Below are 20,226 nucleotides of genomic sequence, written 5' to 3'. Positions count from 1 at the left end.
TGTGTGTGTGTGTGTGTGTGAGAGAGAGAGCAAAAAGGCCTTGCCTCACACAAAGTGGAAAGTAAGGATTGATACTGACGCTGTCCTCTAACCCATGAAGCTCTAGACGCTTGTGGTCTGGCATGGGTGGGAGTGTGTGTGTGTGTGTGTGTGCAAAGAGGCTCTGCCTCACACAAAGTGGAAGGTGAGGATCGATACCTGACGCTGTCCTCTAACCCCATGCATTCATGGCACTTCAAAAAATGGTAAAATAAATTCTCTCTTCATATACTCCAGTTTTCAGTGTTCTGATTTTTTCTGCCTGGCTTAAAGCTTTGCCTTATTTATGATTTCAGCCAAAAACATGAATGTATTTTCTAAAAAGCTTACAGTAGTTATCAACTGAAATGAATGTTTTATTTACCTTGAGAGGCATCGTTAATATTTCTTTTCATTATGTCTTCTAACTTCTAATTTTTCATTTAATAATTAGAAGTTTAATTGAAGAAAATTCAAGTAGTGCAGAAGTGTATATAGTAAAATGTAAAAGCGCCTCCTTGTTCCCACTCTCTAACCATTGAAATCCTAGCTTAAGATGTTCAAGAGAAATATAACTGTTTGATGTTAAGAAAAATCAAAGGTCCTAAATTTAAAGAAAGGCTTCCATGATATAAGATAGAGATTTAAGCAAGTGTTTAAAAAAAACCTTTTATATGTATTTTTATGTATAACTTAAAATTGCTTTAGACTCAGCTAGAAAACTTCATTTATGTTAATACCAATCTATATTTGGAGCTACAGTGGAACACATTGGTTTTCATGAAGTACTCATTTTGTACTTTGTCAGCAGGTACTCCCTTTAAAAGTATTAGTTAACTCACATTATACAGACATTTAAGTGTTTAAGCTCTTAAGTGAAGAAACACCAACATGTAATGAGGATTTTTTAATTCATTTGGCATTTTAAATTGAAAACTTGAAGTAACATGTAGAGTAAATTTTTTCTACCATTTTTCTATTTCATTATTTTATGTTTTAAGTAGCTTTATCTTAAAACAAAAAGTTAAAACCAGATAATTCTAAATGAATATAGAGAAGCTTACCCTTTTTCAGATGTCTGTTTCACTACCATTTATTAAAAGACTTGGATTAGAGCACTCAGGAATAGATAGGCCGTAATTTAAAATAACTTCTTCAGAAGGATATTTTATAAACCGAATACATTTTTTCCATTGAGCATTGAATGGTTAAAGTTCCTGGGACATTTCAGGGAAAGTCTTTTTCTAATGTAGCAAATGGCAAATAGAGAACTGAGGTGTCATTCATTTATAGCATAAATTATAAAATGTAACATAATTCATACATGGAATTTCAAGAAGATATCTGTTACTTCTGGAATAACTGGAAACTACTAATACTTTCCTGTCAGTATATTTTTGGCATCTGTTAGTAGTCAGGGTGTCTGTGGTATGAGACAGAAAGTTCAATACTGGAGTGACCAGGAGATAGAAGACAAAACACATGAGGGCGGGAAAGCCAGGGTGGAGATAAGGGATCTCAGGATTTTCTAGAACTGAAACATTGCCAATATTTTGATAGCTGGTTGTAAGTGCTTAGGATGGACATTGTGGAAGAGTGAGGAAATTTTGTGGAACTTACAGACAATAGGAAGGAGATTGTCTAGGAACCTCTTTGTTTTCAGTTTTTCATTCAGAGTAGGTTTTGGACTTTTCTCTTGAAAAGATCTATTCTGCCTTATGGCTACCTGTGTCTTTACAACTGGTCAGTTTTTATTCTCTTTTCTATTTCCTTGACTATTTATTTTTATGTATCCTTCAAGTAGTAATAGAATATAATTAAAACTAGCTAATATCGATATTAAGAAATGACAAATATTTATTCTTAGACTAAAAACCGCATTAAATAAAACCTTTTTAAAGGAAGATTTGATTTTTACTTTTTCTTTTTGTGTATATATATCTGTGTGAAGGTATGTCATGTGTGTGGGTACCCTTGGAGAACAGAAGAGAATGTCAAATTTCCAGAGTTGGAATTACAGACAGTTGTGGCTGACGTGAGTGCTGGGAATAGAATCCAGTTCCTCTGGAAGAGTAGCAAATGCTGTTAAACACTAAGACATCTCTCCAGCCCCTCAGAAAAACTTCTGTTGTCGTATAAATGTTATACAGAAGCAGACATGCCTATGTAGTCACCACTCAGGGCAAGAAATAGAAGGTTCAAACATATATGTATATGTTTCCTGGGCTGAGGAATTAAACAAGCATCCAGGTGCTTAAACTTTGAAGTGAAGGAAGACCAACATGTCATTAGGACATTTTTATTCAGTTTTACTTGTAAAGCACCAAGTAGCAGTAAAACCTTCCATATGTATTTGTTTTTAGGTGTTGCACCAACAGGAGAAAAAAACCTAGGTAACAGATACAGGAAACAACCTTAATGCTGGGCCTTACCGCCTGGTTGTTCGCATCATTACTTCCCTGTCTTATGTGTGGACCTTGTTGGAAGGATTCAGTACCTTGTCTTCTACACTGACCCAAACAGGCAGAAAAGTACAGTAATGTGATATGCTTCTTGGACTAGGAGGAGAGGGAGAGTAGAGTATGTGAAACAACAGAAGCCTTTTTTCTTTGTCAGACTTTGTTTATGCTCATCTCCCACTGAATAGCAACTTCTTAACTCCTCTCCAGAAGTCTGGGACATTTCATTTCTCACTGAAATTTTTGTCCTTTGATTCCAGACTTACCTATGAGCTCTTAGGCTAGTGGGGAGGAATCTTAAGCTGAATCATTTTTAATCAGTTGAATGGTCTAGTTTCTTGATGAGTTCAGGTTTGGGAATACAGTTTTTTTCTCTTTTTTTGGTACCTTGTATTTTTTTCAATCATAATATATAGATATCAATACATATTTTTGTAGTCCTTGTGTGCACCTCACCAACCCCCCCCAACTCCTCCATGATTTTTGAGACTGGATCTTGCTATGTAGTCCAACCTTAATTCTGGGTCTTTCCACCAGGTTGTTTGCATCATTACTTCTCCATCTTATGTGTGGACCTTGTTAGAAGGATTCAGCACCTTGTCTTCTACACTGACCCACAAAGCCAGAAAAGTACAGTACTGAGTCAGAACTTGTGATCCTTCTGCCTCAACCTCTTGAGTGTCCAATTACAGGCTTTCAGCACCACCTACTGTTTGTCATCATTCTCCTATAGCTGTAATGACTGCACTGTTAGTGTTAGAAGCAGCCTCGTGGGTTAATATGGCAGAAATGAGAAGCATGTAGTATGCCTGCTGCTGGCCCGGATGAGCCTCACACGTCACATGATGTAATTTCCAATAATGGAAGACCGTATATAAATGTTCTCTTTTGGGGGGCGAGGTGGGGTGATTTCTATATCTTCCCTTGCCTGTCGAGTTTCCAGTACGTGAACGTGAACCTTACTCTGCTCTTAGTTAGGGTCTTTGTCTTTGGAAAACCTTGTTACTTTTGCCACATACTTTCTATGGCAATACCCTATCTAACCTTAATATATAAGATTGTATTCCTTTGTATTTTTCTTTGATATACTTAGGTGTTAAAGCCTCCTGATCTCCATCTTCTTAGCATGGGGTCAGTTAGAATTTGTCTTAATATAAATACAACTAATGGTGCAAGTTGAGGCAGTAGAATTCCCAGCAGATGGAAGGCCCTGAAGTAGAAAGTGTGGAGGAGGGCTGTGAGTCTAGACCAGGAGAAGAGGGAAGGTCTTATCAGAATAATGACGGGTGTTTGGATTTTTAAGTGTAGTGGAAATTATTGAAAAGATAGAAATGTTTGCTTCAAAGCAAGAGAAAGATTTTTTACAAGAATATTCTAAAACCAAGTTCAGTGAAGCATATCTGTAATCCCAGGATTCAGGAGGTGGAGGCAGGTGGATCAAAAGTTCAAGGTCATCTGCTGAATCTAGTCAGCCTATCTAGAGTTCTTTGTTTCAGGAAGGTCAACTGTTCCTCATCTAGCATCAATCAGTTGTCAATATTCCTTTAGATAAGATTGGGGTCTGCTGTTCATTTTCCCAGTTCTATGTTGGGTTACTGTCTGGGAGCATCTTGGGCCACCCTGGCTGATAACTCGAAGGAAGGAATCTCCTATGTGGCACTGTTTCTTGTTATGTAGCCTTTAGCTATACACATGGACTCTTAAAGAATTATATTGATCCCTTTAATCTTTGGTTATATTTTCGTTTTGGGTGTTTAAGACCATACAGTTGGCCCAGATAAACCAATTTATTTTTACTCTTAATGTCATTTGAGGATCTGTTTCTCTGGGGTCACATGGGCTTGGGAGGAGCCCCTGGCTCCTTTCTTTTACCAGTTCCATCTAGACAAGCACTGGGGAGTGGTTGGGAGCACCAATAACACAGTGGACAGTAACAGAGATGACAGAGTATATGGGCTCCAGTGGGGGTACAGGGAGAGGCTATGGGAGGGTGCCATTTGGGAATGTGGGTATATAGATGAATAAGATTGTTTGGGATGTTCTGTATGAAATACACAAAAAATCAACAAATAAAAAATGAGTTATATTTGAGGAAGAAGCTTCATGTTAATTAGTAGAGGTGAAAAACATTACCATTGAAATCTACCTGATGATTTTATATCCATGCTCAGGTGCCAAGGATCTCAGAAAGTAACCAACTGTGACTAGTAATAATCAGTTGCATAGAGATTAGAGATGTATGTGCAAACATCTAAGTGTTAGTGGCCTACTGCATTTAAAATGAGTTTTTCTATATGAAACAAGTATGAAACTGTGTATTTTAATAATGAAGTGGAGATCTTTTTTAAAGTTTAAAACCTCATTTAATTTTATGTCTTATAGGGTTTAGACAGAGTACAATATTGTATTAATTCAACGGTGAACCTAAAAATTTATAACCAAATTTGAAAGAGATGCCTCTTTGCTCTGGAAATTGTTATTGAATATTTTAATGCTATAATGAAATGCTTCTTCTAATCATGTGGTTATTAAATAATTTTTAAAAAGGTCAGAGTTAATGTAGGTTCTATGAAATCTTGTTTTTAAAACAAAACCACTGGTGTGCTCTGTAGAGGATGGATTAGAGAAAGCTGTGAGAGGAAGTTTGCTGTTTGGGAAGGCACGTGGGAATTCAAACTAATAGAATTGGCCTGTAGCACAGTGTTAGTAGGTGTACGGAGAAATGGAAACATTCCAGAGATAAATGCAGTAGAATTTGGTGGAGGTGAATTTTGGAAGGGTAATTGAGAAGGAAAGTTTAGAGCTGAATCTCAGGTTTTTGGCTTGATTCACTGGGCCTGGTATGTATCTTCTTTATTTAGAAAAGGAAAGTTAGAAGTGCCTGGTTTTCATTTTCTCTCCCTTTTTTTTTTTGTTTTTACTTTTGTTGGCGAGGCACTCATTGTGGTAGTGTTAATTTTGAGGTGCTTGTGAGGTTGCCAAGAGCAGACGGCAGGGGATACACATGCAGTCGGGGTTCCCTCACCCTGAGAGGGCTTCTTGAGTGTGCTGGTAGTGGGAGAAGGAATTTTGTCTGTGCCTGGATATGATGGCCTGCATTGAAGGTGCGACCCATTTTCCCTGCAAGCCTTTTTGACCAAACTTACATACACAGCTACTAAATGTGTAACATAGTACTCAAATTTTTATGTGTGAAGCTAGTTTAATTACATATATTTTAAATAGTGTAAAAATACTACTTTAGAGAAGTGTTTTTCCTTTTATTTTGTATTATGACTTAAATGCTTCTTGCAAAGCTTTTTAAACATTAAAGTTACTATCTTATAAACTTCGTTTTTAAACTTTAAAGGTGCCATCTTCTACTTTATTGATAGTTAGCTCCTTACCAATTGTTGACATCAGTGTCTTCATCACTAGTCAGAGTCTCCTTTTAATTAAGGAAAACTGTTTTCAAGAGCACATTATCCTCACTTGGGGCTGAGCTGTGTGACAAATTAGATTTCTTCTGAACTTGAATTTGTTATAGGGTATAGCTTTTATAATTGCCATAATTACTTGTTGTGTAGCTTTGTTTTAAACAGTTTGTAATATTGACAATGGTGAGGTCTAACTCCAACCCCGTAATTACCAAATCTCTGTTAAATTTCCTTATATCGCCTCTTTAAAAAAAAAAAAACAAGACTGGAGATGGAGCTTATCTGGAAGAGTGCTTGTGTAGCCTACACAAAGCCCTGGGTTTAATCCCTAAGTACCACAAACCGGGTGTGGTTGTGGGAGGTGGAGCTAGGAGGATCACAAGTTTGAGGTCTCAGCCTTTATTATATAGCAAGTTGGAGACCAGCTTGGGTTATTCAAGACCCTGTCTTTAAAAAAAAAAAAAAAAAAAAAAAAAAGAGACAAGAGGCTCGAGAATTGGCTCAGTGGTGAAGAACAGTTGCTGTTTTTCCAGAGAGCCCGGGTTTGATTCCCAGCATCCACATGGCAGCTAACAGCTGTCTGTAACTGTAGTTCCAGGGGATCTGACACCCTCTTTTGGCTTCTGCAGGGTATTGTGTGCACATGGCACACTTATATACATACAGATAAAACACTCATGCACATAAAATAAAAATAACAAAATACTAAAAAGAAAAAACAGCAGTAATCTGTCAAGTGACTTCTACAGGTATCCAAAATAAGCATTGCTTGCCTTGCTCTGCCCTGCCTAATTTTTCCCTACAGTTCTGTGCTAATCATTGAACATGTTTTCATGCAAGCTCGGTATGTCCTTGTTGGCATTGTTTCTTAATGCATATATAATTTTTCTCCTGAAATCACAAAGGGTGGCAATTTCTGCTTGTCTTACTACCTATTGATTGTCTTTTTGAAATATTGTATTACATCTTATTTATGTGTGTAAATGTGTGTGTATGGGATGCATGCACCACTGATGTGTGATAGAAGTCAGAGGAAAACCTGCCAGAACCAATTCTCTCCTTCCATCTTATGGGTTCTGGGGGATCAAACTGAAGTCTTCAGGCTTGGAGGTAAGTGCTTTTACCCACTGAGCCATCTCACTAGCCCCATATTGATCATCTTAATTATTATAATTTTAAAAATATTTTATTATTTTTATTTTATGTGTATGAGTGTATTTCCTGCATGTATGTGAAGGCACCTGTGTCGTGCAATGCCTCGGAGGCCAGAAGAGGTCTTTGGATGCCCCTGGAACTGGAGTTAAGGATGGTTCGTAGCCGCCATGTGGGTGCGGGAAATCGAACCCAGGTCCTCTACAAGAGCAGTCAGTGCTCTGTGCTGAGCCATCTCTCCAGCCCTTAATTATTTCTTATAGTCTTGGAGATAATAGCTTGGGAATGGGGCAGAAAGAAGTCTATTATGTGGCTGTAAAATAAAACAAAACCCTAGTAATCAAAGGGTTGTTATATTACATATATAAAGCTTGTATAGGATCATTGAATTAAAAAAATACATTTATTTTGAGATAATGATTTTCCATTATGAATTTTTGGTCTCTTTCCTTGCTGGTACTTGTCCGGGGAACTAGATTTGTTTATATACTTTCTCATGACCATTCAGGGAATGCTGTGTAGAAATGATTATGTTTCCATTTTTAAAATATTTGTACTCTAAAGCTTGGAAGATATCTAAATATTTTAAAAAATCTAATTTTAGTGTAAATATCATTACCTTTATAGTTTGGTGCTTCAGAAATCCCAAATTAAGATTCATAAATCCGAGCTCTCCCTCCTCCTCTTTGACTCTTTGAATAAACTTCTGCTGTTTGCTTATCTTGCTGAGTAATGTAAACCAAGAAATTTAGTTGAGTATTTTATTTGGTTGTGGCTTTTAGGTTCTAATAGCTTGTTTATTTTCTTGAATTGCCCCAACTTCTTTTGATGCTTACATTTAAGATATAATAATGCAAGACTGATTTCAAACATTAAGTAGGTATGATTTGTAATTAAGATCTGGTTAGATCAGAGAGAATTTTAAAGTGATTAAAGTCTGATTCCCCCCCCCCTCGGACCTGCTACTATGAAAATTGTTACACCGTCAACTTTGGTGTATGAAAATTGCACTGAAAAGTTAATTAAAACATTGTCTGATTCTGCCTGCTGATGTTTTCCCTGGGACTGAGAATAAAGACGTGGTGTGAATTTGTAAAGTCTTGACTTAATAGAGAGGTGGATTAAGATATATGCTCTAAGAAGATTGACCAGTTATCTAAAATGAGAGCATAAAATGCTCACTAAAACACTATAAGGATTGAACAAAGAGGTGCAAGAGACCCATTCACATTCAGCCCAATATTTATTATTGTTTACACTAACCAAATAAATATTAGAATACTTTATGCATTTTTTGTGGATTAAAATTTTTATTTTGATTTTAAGCACATTTAGTTTTCTAAACAGCTATGATTTGAGTTCATAATAACATACGAGAAATAATTTTAAACTACCTTTTTAAAAAATCAAGTGAACAAACACAATAAAGATAATTTTTACCTAGTTTGCAGAAGCAAGGAAAAAAACACTTTGCATTAATACATGTAATATGTCCATACATTATTATTTTTAAATATTTTATTTTACGTGTATGAGTATACTGCCTCCATGTATGTAAGTGCACCCATATCATGTAATGCCCTCAGAGGTCAGAAGAGGGCTTTGGAGTCCCCTGGAACTGGAGTTATGGATGGTTGTTAGCTGCCATGTGAGTGCTGGGAATCGAACCCAGGTCTTCTACAAGAACAGCCAGTGCTCTTAACTGCTTAGCCATCGCTCCAGTCCCCATACATTATTTTTAATATATACAGAAAATACTTTAAAAGCACCACCTTTAGGAAATATTAAGGTTTAAAAGCTATAGTTTTATTCATGTACATTTGAGTGGAAAAGCTAAAAACAACTGAAAAGTATGTGAATTTTTTTTTTTTGTGTGTGTGGTCCTTTTGAAACAGGGTCTCCAGTTCCATCTGGCCTGGAACTCACTATGTAGACCAGGCTGGGCTTGAACTCACAGAGATCTGCCTACCTCTGCCTCCTGAGTGCTGGAACTACACATGTGTGCCACCATGCCCAGCTGTGAAATTAAATTGTTTTTTAAATAGTAAATGCTCTTTATTTGCTGAGTTCAGGTTTTTGTGCCTTCATCTATTTAATGCTTGTACATGTCTAGAATTAGTTACCATGTAGTCTTTGGGATCCACAGGGGATTTTTTTTCCTGGGGTCCCTCTGGAAGATCTGCAGATGCTGAAGTTCCTTAAACAAAATGGTGAAGTCATATATAAGCTATGCACATTCCCTTTGTATATTTTAAGTCATCTCTAGGTTTCTTATAACTGTATAAAAGAATAGAAATTCTGTGTAAGTAGTTATATTGTATTGTTTATAGAATAAAACAGTGAAAAGTTTGTATATCTTTAGTACAGATACTGTTCTTCCCCCCGCCCGAATTTTTTTGGTCCATGGTTGGCTGACACTATGCATTGTGGGTCTTGTAGACAAGAAGCACTGAGTGTACTTGAGGAGTACAGACCAGTGTTTAGAAAGGGCCTTGTTGGCGTTAGGGATGTAGGTCAGTGCTTGCCTAGCAGGCTCAAGGCCCTGGTTGTGAGTCACAGCATGGGGTAAGGGACTGTGCTCTTTTGTGGTACTTTCATCAGTTCTTTTTATGATAACACATCAGACAAGCATGTAAGAAAAGTGAAATTGTGACATGTAAAGGATGTACTTAGGTTATTAATATGGCTTTTCTTTGGTTTTCACTTTCATTCTCCAATCTTCTTGATATTGAAACGTGCCTCCATGTGTTTTTTAAAATGAATTATTTCACAAATAGATTTCCAACTCAGCCACCTTGTACTTTCTGGCTCATGTTCAGTACAAAGTAGTCAGTTGTATATCTCTTGTTTCCAGTTCACCTATCCATGACTGTTGTTTTATTCATAATTTATTTAAACTTTCTACATTTGTGTGTGTGTGTGTGTGTGTGTGTGTGTGTGCGTGCGTGCGCGCGCGCGTGCCTGCATGTGGGCACATGTGTCACATTGCATGTGTGGAGGTCATAGGACAAATTGCAGGAGTCAGTTCTTTCCTTCTACCATGAAGGTCCCAGGGGTTGAACTCAGGTTGTCAGGCTTGGCTTAACCCCATTACTATACTTTTAAAAAGAAGTAAAAAGATAATTGGAAAAAGAAAATGAAGGAAGTTCTTTAGATTTTGGTATCATTAATTTTGATTATTTTATTGAGTATTCACATTATACATAATGTTTTCCTGTAGAGTATAAAAAAATGCAACACATAATTGCTACTTAAGTTACTATGATCTTAAGTAGAGCAGGCCTGAAAAATTAAAGGGCACAAGAAGAAAGTAATATGAAAGATGCCACTCAGGTTGCCTATCAGATGAGTAGTAGGGAGCTTTCATTATACGACTAGAAATTAAAGAGTTTGCTTAGTTACATGGGCTAGAGTGGTCACGGAAGATTCAAGAAGGGCATATGAATGCAAGGTAACTGATCAACAAAGGGAGAATGCTGTGACGAGCCCAGAATAGGCAGATGTACCCAGAGAAGGAACCGTCATATTCAGGAGATAGAGGCTTAATCACTTGAAACCAGATAGCCCTGGAAGATCTTGAGACAATGAAATCTAAGAGACTGAGTCTGCTGAGGTGGTGCATACTGTAATCCCAACAAACTCCCAATGCTCAAGAGTTGAGGGAGGAAGATCCAATGCTCAAGGCCAGCCTGGGCTTCAGAGCAAGACCTTGGCTGTAATTCAAACCTGAAAAACAGAAAAAAAAAAGAGAAAAAGAAAAACCCCAAAAGACAGAAATGTAAGAGACTGGAATAGCAAAGTCCTCAATAGTAGTAGCAGTAGTAGTAGTGATAGTAAAAGATAGGATTAGCAGGGTCTCATTTAATATTTCCATTGCAAAATGAAAATCTTATATAAAAGCTGGATTCCTTTGTTTAGGAGGACAGTCTATCTAATGCACTCTGTACTGTGATGTAACTTGAAATATTTGAGTTCTTAAGTGATACAATGACTCAAGCTTCTAGGGCCTGGAGGTGAGAGTTTGAGTAAAGAGTTGCCATCCCCAGAGTTGGGGAACAGAGTGCCCTTGCTTTAGAGGAGTGTGTTGAGTCAGAAATACCCCTGCTTTTGAGGGCGGTTTGAGTAAAGAACTCCCCCCAGAGTTGGGGAACAGAGTGCCCTGGCTTTAGACGAGTGTGTTAGTGAGTCAGAAATACCCCTGCTGTAGAGACAGATGGTAAGAATAGTTTAACTTTATTAAAAGCAAAAAAAAAAAAAAAAGGAGTACCTTTTAAAAAATATTTATTTTACTCGTGTGTGTGTGTGTGTGTGCGCGCGTGTGTGTGTGCAGGTGTGCACTTGCCACAGTTCAAGTGTGAAGGTCAGAGGACATTCGGGAGTAGGTTCTTGCGACCCATCATGTTGAGTCAGTGTCTCTGGTGGTTTCTGCTGCCGTGCTGTATGTTTTCCAGGCTTCCAGGTATTCTGTCTTTGTCTCCCATCTCGAGGTAGGAGTGCAAGGATTATGAGTGCATACAATTACATGCATTTTTAGTGTTGTGGGCATTGAACTCTGGTCATCAGTCTTGTGGGGCCAGTGCTTTCACCTGCTGAGCTATCTTCCCACCCCCAAAATATAATTTTGTTGCTTAATTTCTTTGTTGTTCTTGGTGATTTCTAGTCTTTTGGGCTCCTGAGCTTACAGCACATTTCTTAATTGAAGATCAGAGAGCATTTGCAGCACACTTTGTTAATTTTAGTTATGAGTTCCCTGAAGTGCCGCCATCTTTTTTACCTCACCTGTCATGGTGTTTGACATGTTTTCTCAGATTACAAAATGTTGACATAGAATGAGCTAGTATTTTTGTTATTTTTTTTGGGTGGGGGACGTTCTGAGACAGGGTTTCTCTGTAGCCCCAGCTGGCCTGGAACTCACTATGTAGACCAGGCTGGTTCCAATCTCAAGAACTCCACCTGCCTCTGCCTCTGGAGTACTGGGATTAAAGGCATTGCATCACCATGCATAGCCTAAAATGAGCTAGTTTGACCATAATGACCTATTAGTCTTAGAGTCATTCCAGATAATACCTAAGACTATTTGATCTAGTCTTTTCCTTCTTTGTAAATTAGCTGTTTCCTTGGCTTAGCTGTGCCTTGTGTTTACTTATACTCCTGTTTATAGCTATACAAGGTAATTTTCTGAAGTCTTATTTGACTAAACCAAGATGTTAGATTGGTCCTGAAGTAATCTGTTGATTCTTTTTGTGTAAAAGCTGAATGTTGGTTCTAGCATAGGGTTTAGAGAATGCTTTCAGGGACTGTAGATTCCTAGCTCTTTCTAGTAAATATGAATTGTCACTGCTTAGTAAGTAGTAGTTGAAGGGATTAAGAACTGGTTCTGACCTCAGATTTGAGCACTGTGAGTATAGGACTACCAGAAGATGACACTGAAAAATAGAGTCCTGTTCATGACTCCAAGATATCAAGAAAGAAAATATTACCTTGTTCCTAGTATATACTTAAGGAAATAACAGAATTATCTTTAAGTACAAAGCTTCACCCTCTTAGTCCCTCTAAGTCCTTTTCATTTCATTCTAGATTTATAGTTCTCTTGTGGTTGTTTTCATTTTTAATGTCTAGTTACATTTCAGAAAATAATTCCAGAGACTGATGAGGGTTAAGGCATTTGCCATCAAGCGTGATGACCTGAGTTCAGTCCCCAGAACTCACATGGTAGAAGGAGGGTACTAACCCTTACAAGGTATAGTCTGAAGTCTAGGCATATGTACCCCACCCCACAGAAATATAGTTATTATTTATTATGTCTTTGAATCATCTGGAGCTGGAGTTACAGGTAGTTGTAGGCCACCTAAAGTAGGTGCTGGGAACTGAACTCAGGTCCTCTGCATGAGCAGTAGGCACTTGTTCTAATTACTTGTAATTGCTGTGAACAAAACACTCTGACAGATACCAACTTGGGGAGGAAAGGGTTTATTTGACTTACCTCCCCTGGGTCACAGCTGATCACTAAGGGAGCCCAGGGTAGGAACTCGAGCCGGGAACCTGGAAGCAGGAGCTGAAGCACAGGCCATGAAGGAACGCTGCTTACTGGCTTGCTACTTTGGCCCGTGCTCAACCTGCTTTCTTTTTATTTTGTTTTATTTATTATTTTATTGCCTGCATGTGTGTAAGTATACTGTGTTAGCCAATGCCCCTGGAGATCAGAAGAAGGAGTCCCCTGGAGCTGGAGTTCTATACAATTGTTAGCTGCCATGTGGTTGCTAGGAATCAAACCCAGGTCCTCTGCAAGAGCAGCCAGTGCTCTCAACTGCTGAGCCATCTCTTTAGCTCCACTGCTTTCTTATACAATACGGGACCACGTGCCCAGGGGTAGCATCGCCCACAGTGGGCTGGCCTCTTGCACATCACTCAACAATCAAGAAAATCTCCACAGACATGGCCACAGTCCAGTCCAATGGAGGCAATTCCCCAGTTGAGACCGCCTCTAACCGGGTGTGTGACATTGACAACTAAAGCTATCCAGCACAGCACTAACCGGCAGAACCATCTCTCCAGCCCTGGAAAAGTGTTTTGAAAGGCTTCATATAAAATGTTATATGATGGGTTGTTAGGGGGAATGTATTTTATAGTGCTAACATTAGGAGAGTTTTTAAAGTCTTAATGCTTATTTTATTTTAATATCTGTTCTGAACGCTGGGAAAGTACCAACGTCCTTGACTTTTTGCTTTCTCTGTTTAGACGCACATTCCCCAAACTGCCTAATAAGTAGAAATTGAGGTGCTTCCTTTTGATGAGTGCTTTTTAGACTTGAGTGCTTTGGAGATAATATTCTATCTTGTCTTTTTTACTGATTTCAGAATATGGCGTGAATATTTCCTTTTTATTCTCTTTCTTCAGTTCTTCCTCCCTAGAGTCACCTCTCCCCACTCCAAACCAGCTTGCATTCCTTTTTTCCTTTCAGCCTTGGGCCATAGTCAATCTCCTTGTTCTGAACTTGAAATCTGGCTCCTCCTTTTTGCACTTCATAGATAGATACTCCAGAGTGAGCATGGTTTTGCCTCTCTAAAGACCAGCTTTGTAATTGACCATCTCGCTACATAATACAGTATAGTCACATTTGGTTGCCAAATATGTTAGAAAAATTCATAATTAATAGTTTGAGAAAGTATTTCACACTCAGCAGTTTCATGGATTCCTTGCAAAATTTTAGTGAGATTAATGCTTGGAGCTGAGGTGCGTAGAGAAGGTAGTTAGTTACTGACTGCATTCTTCCTAAATAACCTTGAGATAAATGCCTGGGCAAGATCCTCACAATCCCTCACAAGGAGAGTCTGGAGGGCTTTTGTCTGTTTAATTGCTGTCAGTGTTATATTCAGAAAGAATTTGAGGTCCTGCCTGCCTTGGGATCCACAATGGCTCCATGGTGAATTGCTCTTGGTGTAAAGTAATGGCTGTGTTGAGTACCATCTCCAGCTTCAAATACAGGCTTCATTTACAGACAAGGAGACCAAGACCTAAAGAAATGAACTGAGGATCACACCATTTGTAGTTATACTTCTAGTGAAAATCTTATTTTTTCTAACATATATCTCACTGGACTAAATAGGCTATAGACTGAACATTTTTAATGATATTCTTTTAGGGGGCTGGGAGCGATGGCTCGGCAGTTAAGAGCACTAGCTGCTCTTGCAGAGTGCTCTTGCAGAGGACCTGGGTTTGATTCCCAACACCCACATGGTGGCTAACAACTGTCTAACTCTAGTTCCAAGGGGGTCTGATGCCCTCTTCTGACTGCTGTGGGCATTGCACAACATGAGTGCACGTACATATATGCAGGCAGAACACTCAGACACATGAAATTTTTAGAAACACGATAAATTTTTTAAAAGATTTTTTTAGTTCTCATGTAAAGGAATTACAGTGACATAAAATATGTCCTCATGAAGGTGTTAAAATCAAACAAGAATGGATCAGAATGGGACCTGCTAATTAGTAGTTAGTGCCTTTGGTGATTTAGTTTTACAGAACACATCATATTTGAATGGATGGATATAAGGTTCTGACTTTACAAAGGGAGACTGCTGGCCTTAGGAACTACTTTACTGAACATTTAAAAAGTTAATTAGCATGTTAATGATGTATGAGGACAGAGTCATGTTCCTTGCAGGAATGATGGTATACGTTTCCTGGAGGCAGAAGTTACAATTTATTCAGCTGGTTTTACATTCATATAGTGCACTTTAGTTTGCTGGTGGGTAGCTGTTTGCTTTTACTTTTTTGAAAAGTCAGGTAGATTAAGTTATGATTTATATACAGCAAAAGTACACATTTTTGACAAATGTATACTGCTGTGGAACTAGTGCCCTGCTCATGATAGAGAGCAGGTATAATCCCAAACTGTTGCCTTGTGTTCCTTGCTGGAAGACCATTGATGAAATAGCCTTCCTTTCCATGTCACATAGAGTCCTGTGATAGGTGACCATTTGAGTCTGGCTTATTTCTCTCAGTAGAACACTTTGGAGGTGTACTCATGTTGTTGCTTGGGTAGTTCCTATTCATTGCTGAGCATATTGTATTGAATAAATTTCATGGGTCTGAGTATGTCTTCTGCATTTATTCATTGACTAATTTGGTGGACATTTGTGGGTTGTTAAGGAGTTTGGGGCTATTATAAATAAAGCTACTATACATATTCGTACAGATCATAGAACTTTTGTTTGGGTCTTAGGTAAATACCTGGGAATGCTTAACTTTATTTTTTTTAAAAAGGCATCTTGGCTGGGTGTGGTGGCACATGCCTTTGATCCCAGTACTCAGGAGGCAGAGGCAGAGGCATGCAGATCTCTGTGAGTCTGAGGCTAGCCTGGGGCACACAATGAGTTCCAATCCAGTTCAAAGCTGTATAGTGAGACACTGTATCCCCTTACCCCCGCCCCCCCAATCTTTTACAAAGTGAAAATTTACACTGTAAGTTCTTTTTAAAAATATGTGAGGTTTCCTGTTTTTTCTTATCTTTGCCATCACACAGTATTGACAATATTTTTTTGGTGTTTATGTGTGTATATGTCCATGTATGTGTATATGCAAGTCAACATGTACATGTAGACATGTGAAGGCCAGAATCTCTCATTGGAATGGGTCTCCCAATGTTTGTAAGCTGGCTGATCAGCAAGCCCCTGTCTGGCTTCCTGTCTCCAACTCTCCAGCACTGGGACTACAAGCATGTGCCAACATGCCCTGTGTTTTTACATGGGTTCTGGAAATTAAATTCAGGCCTTTCATACTGCCTTACAAGCACTTTACTGATGTAACTGTATTCCCAGCCCTAATGTTACCAGTCTTTTTAATTTTACTTTTAATTAAAATTTCACTATGATTTCAATTTGTACTTCCTTAATTAATGCCTACTTATTGAGAACATCTTTTCAAGTACTCCCATGGCATCTGAATATTTTCTTTGGTGAAGTATCTTTTCAGTTTTCCAAAGTGTTGCCTATTTCAAAATGAAGTTGTTGACTTCCTACTGCTTCTTCTGAATTCTTTATATGCTAGATTAAAGTCCTTTACTGAATTTTTGAGATGGGGGTCTCCCTGTAGCACCAGCTGGCCTGGAACTCACTGTGTAAACCAGGTGGGTCTTGATCTCACAGAGATCTGCCTGCCTCTGCCTCCTGAGTGCGGGGATTAAGGTGTGTGTCTTCAGAAAAGCAGAGATTTTTGTCAGTACTTTGTGTGTCATTATTATAAAGTTAATGCAAGACTATTATAAAAATTATAGAATTGCCCAGGCCTAAGGGACACATCTATAATGCAACCTCTACACCTAAGGCTCATGGAACATAGAATAGGTATAATGAAGAGGACACTAACGAATCTCTCGGTTCCCAGTAATGAAGTTCCCTTAGGCACCAGGAACTTCAAAAGGTCACAAATAGCCAAAGTGTAGAGATCAAGAGTCTACTGAATAATGGTCCTTAGACAGGACCCCTTTATTAAACTTCATCCACCCAAGGCTCAGGGACCATTGCAGAAGAGGGGCCAGAAAGATTGTAAGAGCCAAGGAGGAGGTGCATGACCATATGGAATCAGAGTCCTACAAGCTCCTGGGAACCTGCTCATATGATTCTGTGGCAATGGTGTCAGCATACACAAGTCCCATACACACTTAGCCAGACAATAACCCTGCATAGAACTGGGAAAATGAATGGCAGACCCCAATCTTATCTGAAGTAATGTTTGCGACTAGATGAAGAAGAGCTGATCTTCCTAAAATAAGGGACTCTAGATACTAGATAGGCTGACTAGACTCAGTGGATGGACTTGCTCTGGGGAACGGCTGGGGACACTGACAACACAGTGGGCCTTAACAGGGATGACAGAGTATATGGACTCCAGTGGAGGGTGCTATGGGAGGATTCCAGTTAGGGCCAGGGGTAGAAAGATGATCAAGATAGTTCGAGATGTTCTGTATGAAATACAAAAATATTTCAATAAAAATTTAAAAAATGGTAAAACATTGAGAGAGAGAGAGAGAGAGAGAGAGAGAGAGAACAAGAACATTTACTGTATATGTATTAGTTACTTGTCTGTGCCTGTGATAAAACACCATAACTAAGGTAACTTACAGAAGGAAGGATTTATTGGGCCTACAGTTCCAGAGGGATCAGCATCCATCATGGTGGGGAGGCATGGCACCAGGCAGCTGGAGCCTATCTTCAAGGACGCACAGAAAATAGAATGAAACTGGAAATGGAAACTTAGAGTGAACTCTCCAAGCCTGCCCCTACCAAAGTGCATTTGGGAGGCAGAGGCAGGCAGATCTTTGTGAGTTCAAAGCCAGCCTGGTCTACATAGTGAGTTCCAGGTCAGCTGGGGCTACAGAGAAACCCTGCCTCAAAAAACCAATGTAAAACAAAACCCACAAAAACAAAACCCCAAATGCATGCATAACCACACATGACTTTTAAAAACAATATTTAATTTAATTTAAATTTTTTTTTTATTTAATGCCGGGCGTGGTGGTGCATGCCTTTAATCCCAGCACTCAGGCGGCAGAGGCAGGTGGATCTCTGTGGGTTCAAGGCCAGCCTGGTCAACATAGTGAGTTCCAGGACAGCTGGGGCTACAGGGAGACCCTGTCTCAAAAAGACCAAAAAATAAATGTATTTATTATTTTTATTTTATGTATATTGTGTATTGCCTGCGTGTAGGTAAGTGCACTCGTGTCATGCAATGCTTATTTTTATTTTATGTGTATGAATATTGCTTGCATGTATGTAAGTGCATCTGGGTCATTCAGTGTCTGCAGAGGTCAGAAGAAGGTGTTGGATTCTCTGGAACTGAAGTTATGGATGGTTGTTAGCTGTCATGTGGTTGCTGGGAATCTAACCTGGGTCTTCTGCAAGAGCAGCCAGTGCTGTTAACTGCTGAGCCATCTCTCCAGCCCCATCACATGGCTTTTTATAAGGGTTCTGGGAATTCACATTCAGGCCCTCATGCTTGTACAGCAAGCAGGCTTACCTACTGAGCCATCTCCTTGGCTCATTAATATCTCTTTGATCTTGTGTACTTATCTACATTTAAACAGTAATAATCTTGTGAAAGAGAAATTTCTCATGTGATGTGCAGTGGTAAAATTTTCACCTTAAATATATTTTAAAAGCTTTTCTGTTTCAGAACTAAAATTTCATGTTCAAGATATTATTTGGTTTTTTTAAAAGATGCCTGTTAAAATACTCTTGGTTAACTTGGTTTTTTTTTGTTTGTTTGCTTGTGTGTGCTTTTTTTTTTTTTTTTTAATTCTAGTGTTATCCAAGATAAATTCTGTGGAATTATAAATATCTCAGTGGAAGGACTTCATGATGTCATGACAGAAGACCCTGAAACAAGAACTTACAAAGAGTAGGTGGATCATTTAATTACTCATATTTAGATTTGAGGAATTAAATACATGCTGCATAATTTTTTGTTAATAATATGAAAAGTGTAATTTTGTCTTTTATACAGTTTCTGATTTAATTTAACTTTTAGAAAGGCTGTCATGTATCCTAGGTGTGCCACAAACTTGCATAGTGAAAGTGACCTTTCACTTCTGATTGTCCTGTCATGACCTCTCAAGGGCTAGGATTACAGGTGTGACTCATCATACTTGGATTACTGGGGTTGGGATTGGTACATTTTTTGGCAGGCACTCTACAAGCTGACCTACATCCACAAAGTTTTTTCTTTGAGAGTTTCATACAGTGTATTTTGATCGTATTTTCCCCTCCCCCAACTCTTCCTAGATTCACTCCAGTCTATTCTCCTGCGTGTCCACTTTGTATTGCCCAAATACTCTTGAGTGTGAAACCTTCCTTCGAACATGATAGACCTACCAGGTATCACACTTGTAAGGAAGACTAACTGCTCCTCTCCTAGTAGCTATCAAATGCCAGTAGCTTCTTAGCTAGGGCTGGGACTTCATGCCTGCCTCCTCCCTCCATGATGGGATGTTGTCTGGCTTGAGCTTGAACAGGTCTTCTGCATGCTGTCACAATTACTGTGAGCTAAAATGTACAACTGCCCTGCTGTCTGGTAACCACTGTCTCTTTGTTGTCATCCATCACCTCTGGCTCTTACAGTCTTTCTGCATCTTTTCCTCAAAGACCCCTAAGCCTCGGGCAGAGGGGATTATAATATAAATGTCCCATTTCATATTGTACGCAGTTTAAAAAAAAAATATTTAGGGAGGTTTTGGAGGGGAGGGAGTGGGCGTGGATTTGATCAAAACATTTTATATTTATGTATGAAATTCTCAATAAAGTTTTTTTAAAGTTAAAAAAAGCAGGTTGTAAAATGTAAAAAAAATTTTTAATTTTTTATGTGTATGAGTATTTAAGTGCAGCTATGTCATGCAATGCCCACAGAGGTCAGAAGAGGGTGTCAGATCTGGAACTGGAGTTATGGATGGTTGTTAGCCACCATGTGGGTACTGAGAACCAAACCCGGGTCCTCTTCCAGAACAGCCAGTGTTCTTTTTTTTTTTTTCAATAATTTATTGAGACTTTCATGTAGGCATATAAGCATATAAGGTGTTTTGAGCAAATGCATGCCCATTCCCTCCCCTCCAACTCCTCCCATATCTCCCCATCACTTTTTTCTAATAACTTCATGTACTCTTTCTTCTTTATTTCTTTTATTTA

The 20,226-nt window shown here is 38.6% G+C and overlaps 1 protein-coding gene across 3 annotated transcripts in view; it reads left to right on the top strand.

Moving 5' to 3' along the window:
* Ipo11 (importin 11) overlaps window positions 1–20,226 on the top strand; it is a 232,719-nt gene that overhangs the window by 167,972 nt on the left and 44,521 nt on the right. For all 3 annotated transcript variants that reach the window (XM_008856308.2, XM_029557873.1, XM_029557874.1), the window contains one exon: window positions 18,851–18,946. In XM_008856308.2, coding sequence (XP_008854530.1) covers window positions 18,851–18,946 — 96 coding nt within the window. The remainder of the gene's footprint in view (window positions 1–18,850; window positions 18,947–20,226) is intronic.

Source organism: Nannospalax galili, unplaced genomic scaffold, assembly GCF_000622305.1.
Source record: "Nannospalax galili isolate Female #2095 unplaced genomic scaffold, S.galili_v1.0 scaffold751, whole genome shotgun sequence".
In the NCBI taxonomy this organism is placed as follows: domain Eukaryota; kingdom Metazoa; phylum Chordata; class Mammalia; order Rodentia; family Spalacidae; genus Nannospalax; species Nannospalax galili.
This window is presented reverse-complemented; position numbering and strand designations above follow the sequence as displayed.